A 15,832-nucleotide genomic window follows, 5' to 3' on the forward strand; every position below is an offset into this window, starting at 1 on the left:
CAAACCATACAGTATTGTAACACTTAATTCACATTTTGGGATGAAAATTACGTTTGCAATAGTTATCCTATATACAAACAATGATATGTGTCATTATTTCAGATTAACAAATATATGCAATTTGCATATTTCGATACAGAGCAGGTTTTTTAAAATTTTGATCCTGGGAATTAACGTGTAGAACTTATTTGTTTACAAATAACATTTTAGTATGATTAAGCACATCGTGCCCTGACAGATACCACGCCGTGACTGAATGGCGGACATACAAAGTATACGTTACATTAATTACACATCTTCATAATTTATAGCTGTCGTTAGATTTATGACAGTTTTTCTGTATTTGTATTAAAAGATAATGACAACTACCTAGAACTCGCGGTAAAGTCAATTAATCTTTGATAGCACAGTCAAAAGGGAACATAATTAAGATACTATGTATTGTCACTACAGAAAAGGAAATGGCTTTATTTCAATTTACAGTCACGCATGCTTGGTTTCGTAGAGGCCATTTGGTTGTATTCCACAAATGAAGGTTATTTGGTTCATATTTTCGTTTTATTATTTTGTCGTCTCACGGGAAGAAACAATCAATACGCCCCATTATTTTGATATGTGAAATTACCTCCTTCATTGAACATATTTGTAGTTCATATTTTAAACTATAATATCGTTGACAGAGTGTTTGTTTTCCGTCGAAAACCAATCAAGATCTCGTTTTTATCAAAAATATGGGTCAGAGGTACGTGTAATGTTTAAGCAATCACGATTGGAAATAAGATACATGCAGGTTTTAGTCGGGATTGATATTTGATCACGACTTTGATATATTAGGAGATTAGACTGTCTGGCGGAAGTGACATACAGGTGCCAGTAATATTTCTGGGCCAAAATGATACAGGACCACTGATATTTGAGATTGTTGGCACACTCTTCGTACTTGTATCATTGACATCAGATCATTGAAGGATTGACCAGATCTGAAGGCTGAGGTACAAACTAGGGAATAGGTTCTAGGGAAAATGTATATACGAGCACTGGGTTATCGGAAGTATAACTCTCGTGAATGATACAGTACTTAGGAATTGGGTGTGGTTATATCATAAATCTAAACATAATAGTATATCGTCTGGGTAAATGCGTGCAACTAGCCAAGTACATCATGTCCTTAGTTATATCGTGAAGATTAGAGGGTAAATCAACAGCATCGCTCAACCGGCGCCCCCCAAAAACATGATACTGAATTTTGATAATATACAAAATGACTGGAATACTTGTGCCGGAACTTGAAAGAGAAACTGCAGTAAATGCTTAACTTGCATGTAATGCAAATGCAACACGTGAATACATTTTCTAGCTATGAAATGAATTAATGTATATTTATATATGTATTGCCATCTTTTCAAAAATATAATTTTTCCATGTCTTCTTGAAGAATTATCGATGTAATAATTCGGCTAACTGCAAATTAGATAGTTCTAATACTATGTTGAAAGTGTTGATACAAGTAGGTTATAAGACCAATCAATCTGTATCAATGTCGGACATTCTAATATACTCTCATTAGATCTCAGGAAAAATTCTGAAAGGTTTGTAATTTTTGTTTTTTCATTTTTTTGGTAGCAAAGTCCGATCTATTTCTTTACAAATGAGAAGACGCTATACGAAGAACGCCACGTGAATGTTGTTTAATATATGACGAAAGGGGAAACTTTTTCGGTGATTACTAAAAGCAGTTTTATGATGTCTACATATATTTAGTTAACTGTACTTGCCTTAATCGATGACTTTTGTACAATATATCAGGACTGTTGCAAGCTCACAGACCTTTTGTAATACTTACAGTAGCTATAACCTTCCGTGACGAGTAAATTTGCGGCCAATGTTTAGTGAATATAGTCGCATCAGTATTGTCTGTGAATCCAATTTAATAGTTCCTGTCTGCATATGAACCTTGGGGATATGTTTTAATACGTGGAAGTGACACAGTCAATGTGATTTAACACGAACACGTCGGATTACTTTCAGGGTTACATATAACATTGCCCAAGGCAAGGTCCTACTGACAGAATTGGTCTGCAACTACGGGATCTTAAAATGGATGTGAAAACCCCTGCTATCATTAAGTCTGTACAGATTCAATATTTATAACGGCGATTCTGTTGGTAATGATTGTTCTTGGCAATTACCAATTACAGTAGTAGGAGAGGTGCAAAGAATAGTAAAGAATAAAGGTAGGCGTAAAAGATTACGTACAACATAAACTATTCTGCCGGAGCAACGCTTTCTTAGACAAGATTAGGCATTGCGTATACTTCAACACTATAACCAGCTGGTATAAATGTAATTAGACTTTTCGAACCGTAATCAGATATGGGAATGCATAGTTAGCTTTAAATATGAAAGTTATACCTGTTTTGAATTACAGTATCATATGTGTTTTGTTCAACATCCGAACGTATTCCATAAAGAAAGAAATCAAAGATAAATAATTGCTTTGGTTTGGCCAATCAACGGAATTAAGGATTAAAGACTCACCGAGTCCATTTTTGGTATGCTAAATCAATTCCCTTTGCTAAGAGTTAGTAAACCGTTTTTTTCTAACCATGACGCAGCTGTTCAGTACAAGGCCCGATAAACAGTCGGAATTTAAGGTGCAACAAATTAATACTGTTTTTTTTTATGCGGCGTTCAGCTCAAGTCGTTTGTTACGCCTAAGGTTAAAAAAAAACACTTTTTATAACTCGATGTCTCACCCGGAAATGGATATGTCATGTAATGGCTCACTGAACATCATTTTCTATAGATAAAACAAAAAAAAGGAGATTTTAAAATATGATTAATTTTTAGTTTACTACTGTGTGATTACATTTTGCAATAACGTTTAATTGATAATCAAACACTAAAAGAGCGGTATCTGTGAGATTTATGGGATAAAAATGATATTCTGGGTTAAAAATTCACAGCAATAGAATATTGCAAAACAATCACGTCCGTATCTATAAAAAAATCAATTGTTATCAAGAATTGATTCCTATCGTCACGTGTTCGTTTATTGGTGACAGAAAAAGCATCACAGTTAGCATTGCTGCTCACTGAATTCAAGTGAATTCTAACCGCATATATACAAACTGATAAATCAAAAACACCATACTCACAAATTTATTTGCCGAACATGATGTTCGTTTTAATATCATCACATTGAGTAACGGTTTTATGCTGGCGATGTTCACAGATAATGACTGATATATTTACATACCTAGCACAGTGAAACGTTGGACAAGGCAGCTTGACATTCCATTTGGTTGCTTAATGTACAGGGCAGTTTGAACCTATATCTACAGTTAATCCTATAATGACCTCTAAGACCTTAACACATCTACATTTCCTGTCCCAGGGTTAACGGACGATTATCCTTACAACGCGATTTACTTTAAATTTAATCTAATTTTGAATTGTGCGAAAAAGGGATCTGGCTGTGACATGTTTACAATCAAACCTGTAATTACACACACAAAAAACTAATATTTTATGAAGGTGACATTTACCAGTGTTGATGTTAACGATATTCATTTGGGGTTTGTTATATACCAGTTTTCAGTTTTGTCAATGACGATTTTCTAATTGGTAAGTTTATGTGTAATATGTGTTTCTGACTCTGTTATTTATCACAGATATAGCAAAATTCTTTTTAGTTTTACATGGAGTAGGGTTGACGGTGTAAAACAATCCCCCATATTTATACTAGTTATGTATAATTTCGTTAAAATTGATCACCAACAGTATTAAATAAAAATAAAGCTTATCATTGTGAACATGTCAAAACAAGTGATTGCATTTTTTTCTAACGCGAGAATTTATTGAATTTCCTTCTCTTTTCCCAAACAGCGTGTCGCAAATAAAAAAGTCAGTAAAAGTATTATATGATCACTTCTCGCCCTCCACTATGAACTTCATATCGTTTGGAACTGACGTGTAATTGTCGTTCAATAATTCTTAGAAGAAGTTTATTCCTTAAACAGAAGTTGATTAATGAAATGTATTGGAGTCATTGAGTGTTTCGCACAATACACAACCATTGACGAAACTGTATGATAAAGGAAACACATAGACATAATACAAAATATCTAGTCAAACATTGGTATGTCCTTGAGACCAAATTCACTTAGAAAAGTGAAATTATGAGAAAAGGATTTCTTTAACTGTACATCCGTCTTGGCTTTCTGTGGTCAGACGTGCGCCCTCGTCAATAATTCTCCACCGAATTAAGTTAGACTTCTTTTGTGACAGCCAGGTTGTCGAGCCTTTATCAAATCATGATAAGATATTGTAGGACATGTAGAGTTCAAGGAAATAACCAAAATCTTGATATAGCCGTGTGATTGTAGGGCTTAGCCTCATGTGAATATTTCGAAGCTTTCTCTTTATGTCTGAGGATTTGCATGTGGGACCACATCATTTTACAAATGGTACATGACTTTGGATGCTGTAGAATGAAATTCGATGTAGATGTCATTAAAATATTTGATAGTGATTTTGGAAGTCTAGATGCGACATGGTATTGCAATGTAACTGAAGCGTGATCGTTTGTCATCGTTACAGCAGATTTAACACAATCCTCCATTTTGGCTAACAGTTGATTTGTTTCGCGCCTGTAAGGAAGGTTTCAGCAACTGACCTTTGTGTACTTGAGTATATACTAATGGTAGATATCCATGCTTCATGCTCACACTACATTGGCCAGTATGATGGCAGTTAAGCGGCTAGTTCACTGTGATCGGAAATGGACCTCTGTTTTGAGCTTTTGATAGTATGCTTCAGTATGATAACACTTTAAAGTCGTATTCCGCTTCGGACAATCGTAGGGAGAATAGCACGGATACAAAGCCTACATAAACACACACAATCAACACGGGCACTCAACACAGGTACTAACTTTGCATACATAGGAATGTCGTCCTTAAATGTCATGGCTGTTAATTGGACGTTAAACGGAAGCAAACCAAACCTTTTATCAATTAATTTTAAGTGAAATATATATAAATCGTTAAGACTAAAGGCTGAATTGTTGCAGATACTGCTCTCGCAATACTGATGAGGTATGCATGTACATATATGTAATACTCTACAGACTTGGAGTTAAAACGCTTCTTATTCTCTGGGAGTATTCTCATGTTTTAACGTAATACGGATGTTTCCTCAAATTATTATTTTCCACGAAACATGCGAAAGTGAGGTTTACCGTTGTTTTCAATAATAAAACTCTTAATGCTAGAAAATAAAAACATAACGGGTACTGATGGCAAACGACTTCTATTTGTTCTTCGTCTTACATGTTTTACAAACTTAATTCAGTATCTAACAAATGTTTACATTTACAATATACGTTTTGTAGAAAGTACGGATAACACGTTTACACCCATAGTCATCCTTTGTTTGCCTGCTGTCTTATCAAGCTTTAGACAATAAAACAAAAGCTCTACTGATACATGTTTTGCCTTATATTTAGCGTTGGGTATGTTAATAAGTACATCTGTTCTTGGAAGTTTACATCGATAAGTAGCACATAGTTATTTCCTGCAAATAAAATAAGTTCTGTTCGAAAGCTATAAAATGTTTAGGTTAAAGATTTACCATACGAGGAATTACATTTCTTTTTTTATATGTCATTGCGTGGATTTTGCATCTTTTACACAAAAGCGTAAACACAGTATTCTATCTTAATTTTCAAGTAAATTTCATAGTCTAAATGATCAAGCTGAATGCAAAAACTAGCTCAATCCCATTAATGTAGATGAAATAGTGATCACACCGGTAACATCATCCAAGTTGGTTTGATATAACGTAGATATGCTCAGATATCTGGCATGACATGAGTAAAAACTAGCCCAAGGGAAGCGTTGCTGAAACAGTCTTGGTAATTATTTTTCAGAAATGGCGACATTTCTGGACGATTTTAAATGTTAAATTGCGACCTTCATGATAAAACATTAGACTTTGTTTTTATATCATAAAACGTCTTATCTACATCTTTGGTCAATAAAGTGTTGTCTCTTGTTTGTGTGCGGCAGGTTAGACCAATTTTCGAGTAAGCTTTTTTTACGATTTTAAGGAACTTCAAAAGACTTTATATTGCTACTACCCTTAATGATACTGCCGACCCAAATCGATTACGTAATACTAACAATAAGCGCAATTACACATACACATCCACAAACCCGACCGTCAAACGTTTAGTTGTAACTTCCATTTTTATAGATTCTGGTCTGTGGCCAGGATCTAAAGCTTTCCTCACAAGAACGAACAATCAAGTATAGGCCAATAGTAAGGCAGTCTCAAGGTACAGATAGACAATAATTGTTATGCGGAAGAGAAAATATGATATCCTAAATGTTGTGTACGATGTAATTTTCTTTAGCAGATTAACAGCGATCGTGGGCATTACAGGGAACGTGAGTGCTATTGATACATGGATAGTATTACTGTCACTATTTGCATCATCATCCCCCGATGTCACCCAAACTCAAAGTGACAATAACATGTCACTGTCACTGAAGCGGAAGTGAAACTACATTTGATAGTGCACCGGTATAGAATTGCATACAAAACCAATGAAACATAAACTGTTTCAGGGCATAAACACAAAACATCTAATTAGATTAGCATGTCTATCCATGTTTTAATATATCTCCTATCTCCTATTTCCCATATACTTCAAAACGATTCTTGCATACGTGTGCACACTTTTTTTTGTAAATCATTGCAGTTTTCATGTCAGATATCGAAAATCGACAAATACATTTACAATACCGGTTTTCGAGAGATACAGTTTGCTGAAAGTCGGATGACAGTTATGTTGTTGTCTCTTAATATGTACCTCCTTGTGCGATATGACCAAGGATTACATATGTCGTCAAAGCAGCAGCAAAACAAGATCCATATAACGGAACATCTGATGTTATTTAACTTTTTTTTCAAAGAATACCCATATAAAATCAATCTTGAACATAATTTGCCCTAATTTCATAAGTTTTTTAATCAATCGACATATTAGTATTTCATAAATATAAGAATTAACCGCCGTTATTTTAATTCCAGATTACGAACCTTCGCGTAAGTAGAACTTTTCCAAATGATTGGTATTTGATTTTCCTTCATTTTACTTTTTCCTATCGGAGTAGTTAAAATGTATGTTTTATCGGTTTCTTGTGATTCTCTTTCCTTACAGTACAAATATTAATTAGCCATAGGATAAATGTCAGTGTGGATGTACGTATAAGGTCGAATTCTTATTCCTTTACAAGTGTCATAGTATTTTTGTGTGCCATCAGATTAGCACTAGCAAGTGTTTTTGTTTCTTTATTGTGTTGTGGTAAATTGAGTTAAACAATATGAAGTATAAGCAGAAGATTTTTATTCTATTAGAATATACACTTATTGTCTATGATGCTGAGGATGTGGTACCTTCCAGAACAGCTGGTCTTATTCTCCTTGTTTTTGTATCTTTGTAAGACTTGCCTTTGTTAACAATTTGCACTAGTTCTATCAACTTGAAAGTTGATTTAAGAAGCTCTTGTCATGTTGGTAGGCTGGCAGTTTTTCACAGTTTGATAGTTCAATCTTTAACAGCAAGCATATATGATATTTTTATATCCCATCGGTATTGTTTATGTGTTTCGGAAGGATAGAAAAGCGTCAAATCAGATATGTTATGCATCTGACAGACATTTTGAGACATTGACAACATTTTATCACGGACGCAAACTAAATTTGTCATTTTTGAAGATATTTATATTTTTTAAATTTTTTGCGGTAATTCATAACACTTTGCGAAAAAATGTAATTAATGCGTCAAGCTAATTTTAAAGATATGTAGTTTCGAAGCAATATTGTGTTATCATAACATGCTTTTAGGATCATGTCATTCTGCCATAAGAGGTTACTTGAGATACATCATTCATCAATAAGTTAAAAGTTTTAGTCGACATCAACTATGTGTGATGCAAATAGTTACGTTCAATACAACATTTAAAATGGTCTCATATGGAAAAAAAACTTACAACACTGGAAAACACTTGATGTAAAACATAAACACTTTCATTTCTTCTTCAGATGTTTACATATTAACATATATACGGTATTCAACGATATTCATGACATATCTATGTAAATTTGTAAAACATCTGAAGAAGAAATGAAAGGGCTTACGTTTCACATCAGGTGTTTTCCAGTGTTTCAACTTTTTTCTAAATTTACTGGGCACGGGAAACTCACCACATTTTCAATATATATACGGGTAAAGGGTTAAACCTGTAAGAAAAATATATAATTCTCTTTTTTGAACACCAACAACTGACTCTGCAAAAAACGTCTAAATTGTGTTGCAACTTTGCAAATAATCAAAACAACAATATATTATGACTTCTCTTGACTGAGGACGATTACAACAATACTACTGCAGACGATGGAAGCGTTATGGTTGCATGCCATTATCATAATAGGGACTGATTCGGAACATTTTTTCGTTGTATTTTCAGACCTTTAGTATAACTTTCGATGTATATTTGCCATTAATATATGAAATATAGAGAAAATATCATAGATTAGGTGCTATTGTGATGTTATAAGTTTAAGTTTTGAAGCAAATGATTTATATAAAATATTTTTCTTTCTTCTTCATTGATGGTTTGGCTGTTCCTACTTTCTAAATATGTCCAAGTATTCAATCATTGTGATTTAATGATACTGTGGTACGTTATATATATATTTATTTATATGAAGTCGGTCTTTGGAGAGCATTTCTGGTTTTGTCGATACGAAACTTCATTGTAACCTTCTCTTATCATAACTTAGATTATATTTTTATATAACCTGACATGCTTGCGATAACAGGATAGTCATTTGTTTAAAACAATCCTTGCTATCATGAACTTACTTGTATATGTATCACAGCGTGGATTTTTATACTTTAACATTTTTGTTAGTATTCCGGATACGCTGATTCCGGTTGCGTCGATCTGCACATGTATCGTTTTTTTTTTTTTTTTTTCAACTTTGTCTTTACACATGTCCCCTTCATTACCTTATCTTCTATCTGTACTGACATTTCCATTCTTTTATTTACTTGCACTCGATCACATACATGTAGTAAGGAAGCATAAAAACTCCATTCTAAAAATCATTCTAAATCCACTTCTAAAATAACTAAAACATCGGCATTACAAAATGCTTGACCTGTACTGCTGAGTTGTGTGTGAAAGGGTTGCTTTTATTGCATTCTTCGAGCGTCTAATTTAAAACCGTCCATCTTGAACTTTTTTTTAACCACAGTTAATAGACACTTACTGTGTTCTGTTGGGTAACTGTGAATCACACTCGGATCCAGTGCATGGAATTCTTCAGGGGGTCACTACAAATGTAAAGATGATAATTGTCAAAGCTACACATTTTTATGGCATGTTGAACAAGACCTTTTCATGTTAGGTAGGTTTCGGGTTGGCACGATGCCTAAGTAAATTATACCCAAAAGGATTTGCCTAGTCTAACACAATATAACATTTCGCGATAAAGTTCTTGTAAAAAGGAAATGTCTTTATTAACCAGAAGGCAGACTGTCTGGAGATGACGGATGTTGATCACGACACACAAGATCTCGTACCAGACATCATGTAACTTTACTACTCCACATAATGTTTATAAACAAATTGTTAGTGTGACATTATGCAATGATATACTGACTGACCACTGTAAACGAATTATATGTAAATCTATTGTATCTTTAACACGTGTTCATTATTTGATTTCGAATGATGCGTGATAGCAATATCTGTGTATTGAACTAACACGAAAAATCGATATACCAACATAATATCAATTAATGAATGTACAATTTTGTATATATGTACTTGAAAGACGATTTGCTAGTTTAAGTCTAAACGCACATTTGAACTAAGTGCCTATTAAATATCTGTAGTTGAAAAAAAAAAAAAAAAAAAACAATGGACAGAAAATATCAACATGCCAACATAATCACAATTTATACTCAAATCCAAACAAACTGGGGCAAACTATGATCAAAAGAGTGAATTGCGAGGAGACTCCTGAAATGTACAAGGAGAAAACGTAAAATGTCTTCTGCTTCATAGACAATATCCACTGTGTTAAAATTGGTCAATCCAAGTAAGTGATTTAACTATGACGACAGTAGAATTACTCTGTTATTTTCATCAGCCGGAATTGAAACTCTTTATTCTCAGTTTGCCTGGCAGTGGATTAATTCTTGCACGAATATTGTGGTAATGACCATGTATTATCGACTACTTTAGCTATTGCTATCAACTGTTGCTACCCAGAAATGGAAAATTCACAACGAGAAAATAGAAATCACTATGCATATCATACAGCTTGGTGAGGATGTGGAAACGGATCGACATAAGTGGCTAATGTAGAAGAGTCTGACTGTCTTTGAATTCCAATTCTGGTTGGTACGATGGACGTGGTCAACAAATTTCATACCCTATACTTGTTTAAAAGTACTCCGATTCAGAATAACGAAAGTGTCAATAAATTGCATAGACAACTGCAATACAATCAGCCAAACGTAATTAGCGTTAGACAGTAAAACACAGAGCAAACACTGATCATACCCACGTCCACTTATCTACATATACCTAGTACCGATTCTCTAAGCATTAAATCTGATAAGATTGACCAAGATTCAGATAACAGGAGACCCATAATATCCTAGACTTTATAGTTGATGTATGTAGTAATGCTATATGTTCGAGGACTGGAATTAACGGCATGTGAATTATGAAGAATCTAAAAGGAGACTTTGACCAAATTTAGATATACACTTTTGCAAACGAACTCGGTTCCATAAGAATATTTCAAATTTTATTCTGTTCAGCATAATTCCTCATTCCAAACTAAGGGAATGCATTTATTCCGTGATCAATCAAAGAAATGCAAACGGCGGTAAAAGTACACATTATGTATATGGTTGTGAACTTTAACAGAGCGTATTTCGTGAACAGTACAAATGAAGACAGAATTAAATATACTGAGGACGCAATATTGAGATTGATCGAACTTCTAGCAACCGTAAGATCTTCCAACAGACCAACGTATGAGACATGGGAACAAAATAATCCTTTCCCCTGGTAGACTTGTTTTTTGTTGTCACAGTAGGCTTGCTTTATAAGGTCCATCAAAACCCTGTTTATTTATTGACTATCTCGTTTATACATACCTGGATACATATTTATCAATCGTTGATACCAAGCAGATTTAAAAATAAGAACAGGACAAATTCTATATCAGCCATCCACATTGATCTTATATGGACACGTGCACTTTTAAACGTAATGCTGTCAAAGACCCAGGAGGAAGTATGAGCCTTGTTATATTGTTCTTTTCTCCGTTTCTAAATAGTGCCATTCCTGTTTCCCAGACTAACGATATGGCATACCACAGCTGATTCGATCATTAAGGGTTTGTTATCAAAACATCACGATTTCTGTAAAAGTTTGCTAAGCCCAAAATTCCAACTTATGTTTATGAGAGACACAGGTCGATGAAGACGAAGAGGTACTTTTATGATCTTATCATGATCCCATCAGGCCATATTGTGTTTCCTAGTGTGCTTTGAAGCTACGTGAATGAATTATTCGGGAAGCTACGACATGATAGTCTAAGCCTAATTATAATGGTGCGGAAAGGATGCCGACTTCGAAGTGTTGAATGATAAAGTTGGCGCATCTCAATGTCACATAGCAGGAAATGCTGGGCATGAATTACCTCATAAGCGAGAAAGAATATTTCTTAATTACATAGCAAGTAAGGAAACTGCTGCTTTCTCGATTGTTGGAAGGAAGAGAGAAAGAGAGAGAGGGGGAGACACAGAGACACACACACACACACACACACAGAGAGAGAGAGAGAGAGAGAGAGAGAGAGAGAGAGAGAGAGAGAGAGAGAGAGGGGGGGGCGATGGGGGTTCTAAACCAACATGGTTACATTGTCTTTTTGGGATTGTCGCTGTGAATTCGGAATAAATGATCAGGAGAGTTGTATGAAACTGTTTCTGAGGGTATTATGTAGTGTATCTAAACTGTTTATATGACAGTGTGTGTGATTTTATAATCTACTGATAGACGTCAACAAAACTGAATTATTAAACACATAATTATGTTTTAGAATTGAGAAAAATATTTGTATGCAGATTTCCTGACATATTCCAGGACTGAGATTCCCCAGCGGCTCTTTATCAGGATTACCAGTAAATATTTATACCTATTTGTTATCAAGAGAACTAATGTGGCAAACGCTACAACTGTTATAATTAAAATAAATGTTATCTGGTTTCTAGAATACTAAATAAGTTGCTCACGGGCTATTGCATTCAACTGCTGAAATAGCCTATATATACGTGTAAAGATAGTCCGACCCTTGATAGCGGATATGACTTGTGAAAATGTCTATACAATGTTATGGTGAAAGTGAACACTGTCTCGGTCTATTCCAGACGGGAACAGTGTGTCAGTTGCATGTCAGATCAGATTAATACTGTGATGAACGACTCAGGTCATAATGTCAGTTTCTCTTTGAAGAGCTAGATTCTACATATGATAACTAAAATCGATGTAAAGAAAAACCTTGTCTATCTCCTGATATGGTGTTGAAACAAAAACGGTCAAAGACAGAACTGAAAATATTGTATCAAAAAAGACTTTCTTTCATCTTTGATTTTGGAATAATCAAAAACAAAACCAAATGACATACATGACATAAAGTGTACTCTTTAAACGCATACAAAGAAATTCAAATAAATATTTTAAAAAAGAAATTAAAAAAGCAAAAACGAAAAAAAAGATCTTTTTAAAAGAAGAAAGAAAAAACAGACCGTAGATATGTTGATAAATAGATGTATCTTCAAGTGAGCTCAACTCATTACTGTCGTGCAAATCAATTAAAGTTTTAGACTATAGACACTAATTTATATTCCCTAATCAGATTAACACGGGTTGAGCAAGTTCTGATTTATTGAAAAAACATATTCATCTTAACAATAAAAAAAGTGGATGTAGCAACACGTCTACACAAGACATCAATCAAATATAAGACAATGTATACAATAAAGTCTGCACATCAAATATTCGTCAGCACAAGACATCAACTAAATACTGTCCTGGGCTTAGATTGATTTCCAAACAAAACATCAACCAAATACCGTACTAGGTATAAGAAAACTTCTACAGGAGACATTAACTTTATAACGGGGTACAGGAAAAATTACATCAACCAAATGTTGTACTAATCAAAGGGAAGAAATAGATGAAATACTGCAATAAACAAGATTAGATTTTATATACAAACTATCAACCAAATACTGGATTATGTTTATCAAAACTTTCACACATCAGTTAAATACTGTATTAGGTATGGGACACATCTTTACAAGACAATACAATCAAATTCTGTTCTGAATATTCGAAAACTTAAACACGGGACATCAGCTAAATAATTTACAGAAATAGGAAGAATTTTACACAAAACGTCGCCCAAGTACTGTACTGAGTCTAGGAACATTTCCACACGAACAGCAATCAAATATTGTACTGAACATAGAAACATTCCTACACAGGACATTAACTAAATACTGTACAGAGTATAGAAAACCAAATTATGGACAGAGTTAATGAAAATGTTTACACAAGACATGAACCAGATACTGAACTGTATATAGCAAATAGTTTATACCACATGCTGCATTGGGTGTTAAAGTAATTCTGCAGAACAACCAAATACCGGCCTGGTTAGAGGAAATCTTCAACCAAATACAGGAATTGTTGAACTAGATACTGACGTTGATATTGGAAAACCTTCTACATAAAACGGTATCCAGATATTGAACTGGATATAACAATACTTTAACAAAGAAATAACTTATAATTACATGCCTAAACACTATAGATGTTCTATTGAGAAATTAGATAAATCACCATTCATCTGCTGCACAATATCATAAACCGAAAGCATTGTTGTGAATATATGGCCTTCTTTGGCTTGGCATTTTTTATCTTATCTACTTTTACAACTGATAACAAATTTATGTTTCATGTGTATATGCTCCATAGTGGGTGATGCTGGCTCATTGCTAAGATCATCTATCAGAATAGCAGTAGTAAACTGACGTTGTGTGGCGGTTTTCGGTCCTTATAAATATGTTTTTTCTTTAAATGACTTTTCAAGAACTGGTTATATTTCAGTAGAATTTGACTTGCTACATTATCTGTTTATACAATCCCGGTCCTTTGGTCAATAGACTGGACCAAGAAGGGATCTTTATGTCTTATCATGAATAAGTATCTGTACATAAAGCTGGTCGAATTTCTATTTAGCAACATCGTCGTCGGGTTTGGTGGTAAGGCCTTCCAAAAGACTATTGGCATACATATGTCAACTGCGTCCCTTTGTTAGCCTACTTGTATTTGTTTTCATATGAGGCTGAATTTATCGAAAACAGGTCACAAAGTAGTTTAATTTCACATTCAGATAAATTAATGACATATTGTCCTTTATATTTCGGACATTAACTTGAGATAATGTCATTTGCTTTTGTATACTAAGAAAACGCAGTTGGATATCTTCTATACTATTATTCTGTATTCTGTTTGTAAGTTAGTATTCGACAGAATGGTTATAAACTTGCAGGAATTTTTATTAATTCTGTGCCTTTTCTATGTTTCAGGAACACCTAATCCAGACGATAGTCCACAGGAAACCAGAGAAAGTAACGCAGCACACCTTACAACAAACTGTGTATTACTGTTCCTATCATTTGTATTGGCGGTTAGGTGACATAACTAGGACGTCTAAATATCTATTGAAATGTGCCTTTATTATGGATATACACCTCTTGTAAATTCGTCCAAACATGCCACTGCGATCATCACTCCGGAATTAAGTATATTTTTCGCCCTATTAGGGGAACGATTGGACGTGATGTTCGGTAGTGTTCCCATATACAGACCAAGATAAAGGACGTGAAATCAGATACTTACTGGCCATATTCGGTCATATAGGGTCGTGACGTAATTCTGGTCATGGTTGTGATTTGTGTTTGTAGGCCACACGGAAATATAACATCTCACAATATGGATGTATGTTACAAGATGGTAACCGTTATTCCCACCACAATGACAATGGGAAAAAACCTTTCAGTTTCTGGAAATTATTTCAAATGGCCACAACACGATCATCATTTATCTAGCACTGCTCCTTACGCACCAGTGACTAGTGATGTCACCGAAAATGGAAAAAGCAAGGATATACGTCTATTATTCGAATTTATATGGCTGTAGCGATATAGAGTATCCTCTGTGTATGGTCATTCCGGAAGTTAATGAAACACAAATAGAAAACAACCAAATAGTGAATGTTGTGAAATTAACTTGAAATCCCTTATCTATCTCTCAAAATCAACATATAATTGAACACAACGTATTTCATATCATTTGATATCATCTATTCTCAGGTTCACTCCGTCTCTTTAAGGACTTATCTATTTATATAACTTGATGTGGTGTTTGTTGGTGTATATAAGTGATGGTTTTAAGGTAATATAACACCTAATAATACACCTGTATTACAGTATCACAGTTGTAATACTACTGCGATACGCAGAACAAGCTTATTGTTGTATAAAGCCGACATGATGTACATGTTAAATTATGTGTTTTCCATGTTTGTGTTTATTTCCAAGTTCGTAAACAAAATTTAACAGTGATTAGTATTTTATTTCGATTTCATCTTGACCGGGTATCTGCAG

General features: G+C 34.2%; 1 protein-coding gene across 1 annotated transcript in view; it reads left to right on the forward strand.

The window, feature by feature from the left end:
* Positions 1-14,862, forward strand: part of LOC132558501 (basement membrane-specific heparan sulfate proteoglycan core protein-like) — a 131,339-nt gene extending 116,477 nt beyond the window's left edge. Inside the window, exons 7-8 of the mRNA XM_060223067.1 lie at positions 7,099-7,113; positions 14,753-14,862. Coding sequence (XP_060079050.1) covers positions 7,099-7,113; positions 14,753-14,862 — 125 coding nt within the window. The remainder of the gene's footprint in view (positions 1-7,098; positions 7,114-14,752) is intronic.
* The last annotated feature ends 970 nt before the right edge of the window (positions 14,863-15,832 follow it).

The sequence above is a fragment of the Ylistrum balloti genome, unplaced genomic scaffold, assembly GCF_031769215.1.
Source record: "Ylistrum balloti isolate Yb309-2 unplaced genomic scaffold, AGI_CSIRO_Ybal_v1 Utg370792, whole genome shotgun sequence".
In the NCBI taxonomy this organism is placed as follows: Eukaryota; Metazoa; Mollusca; class Bivalvia; order Pectinida; family Pectinidae; genus Ylistrum; species Ylistrum balloti.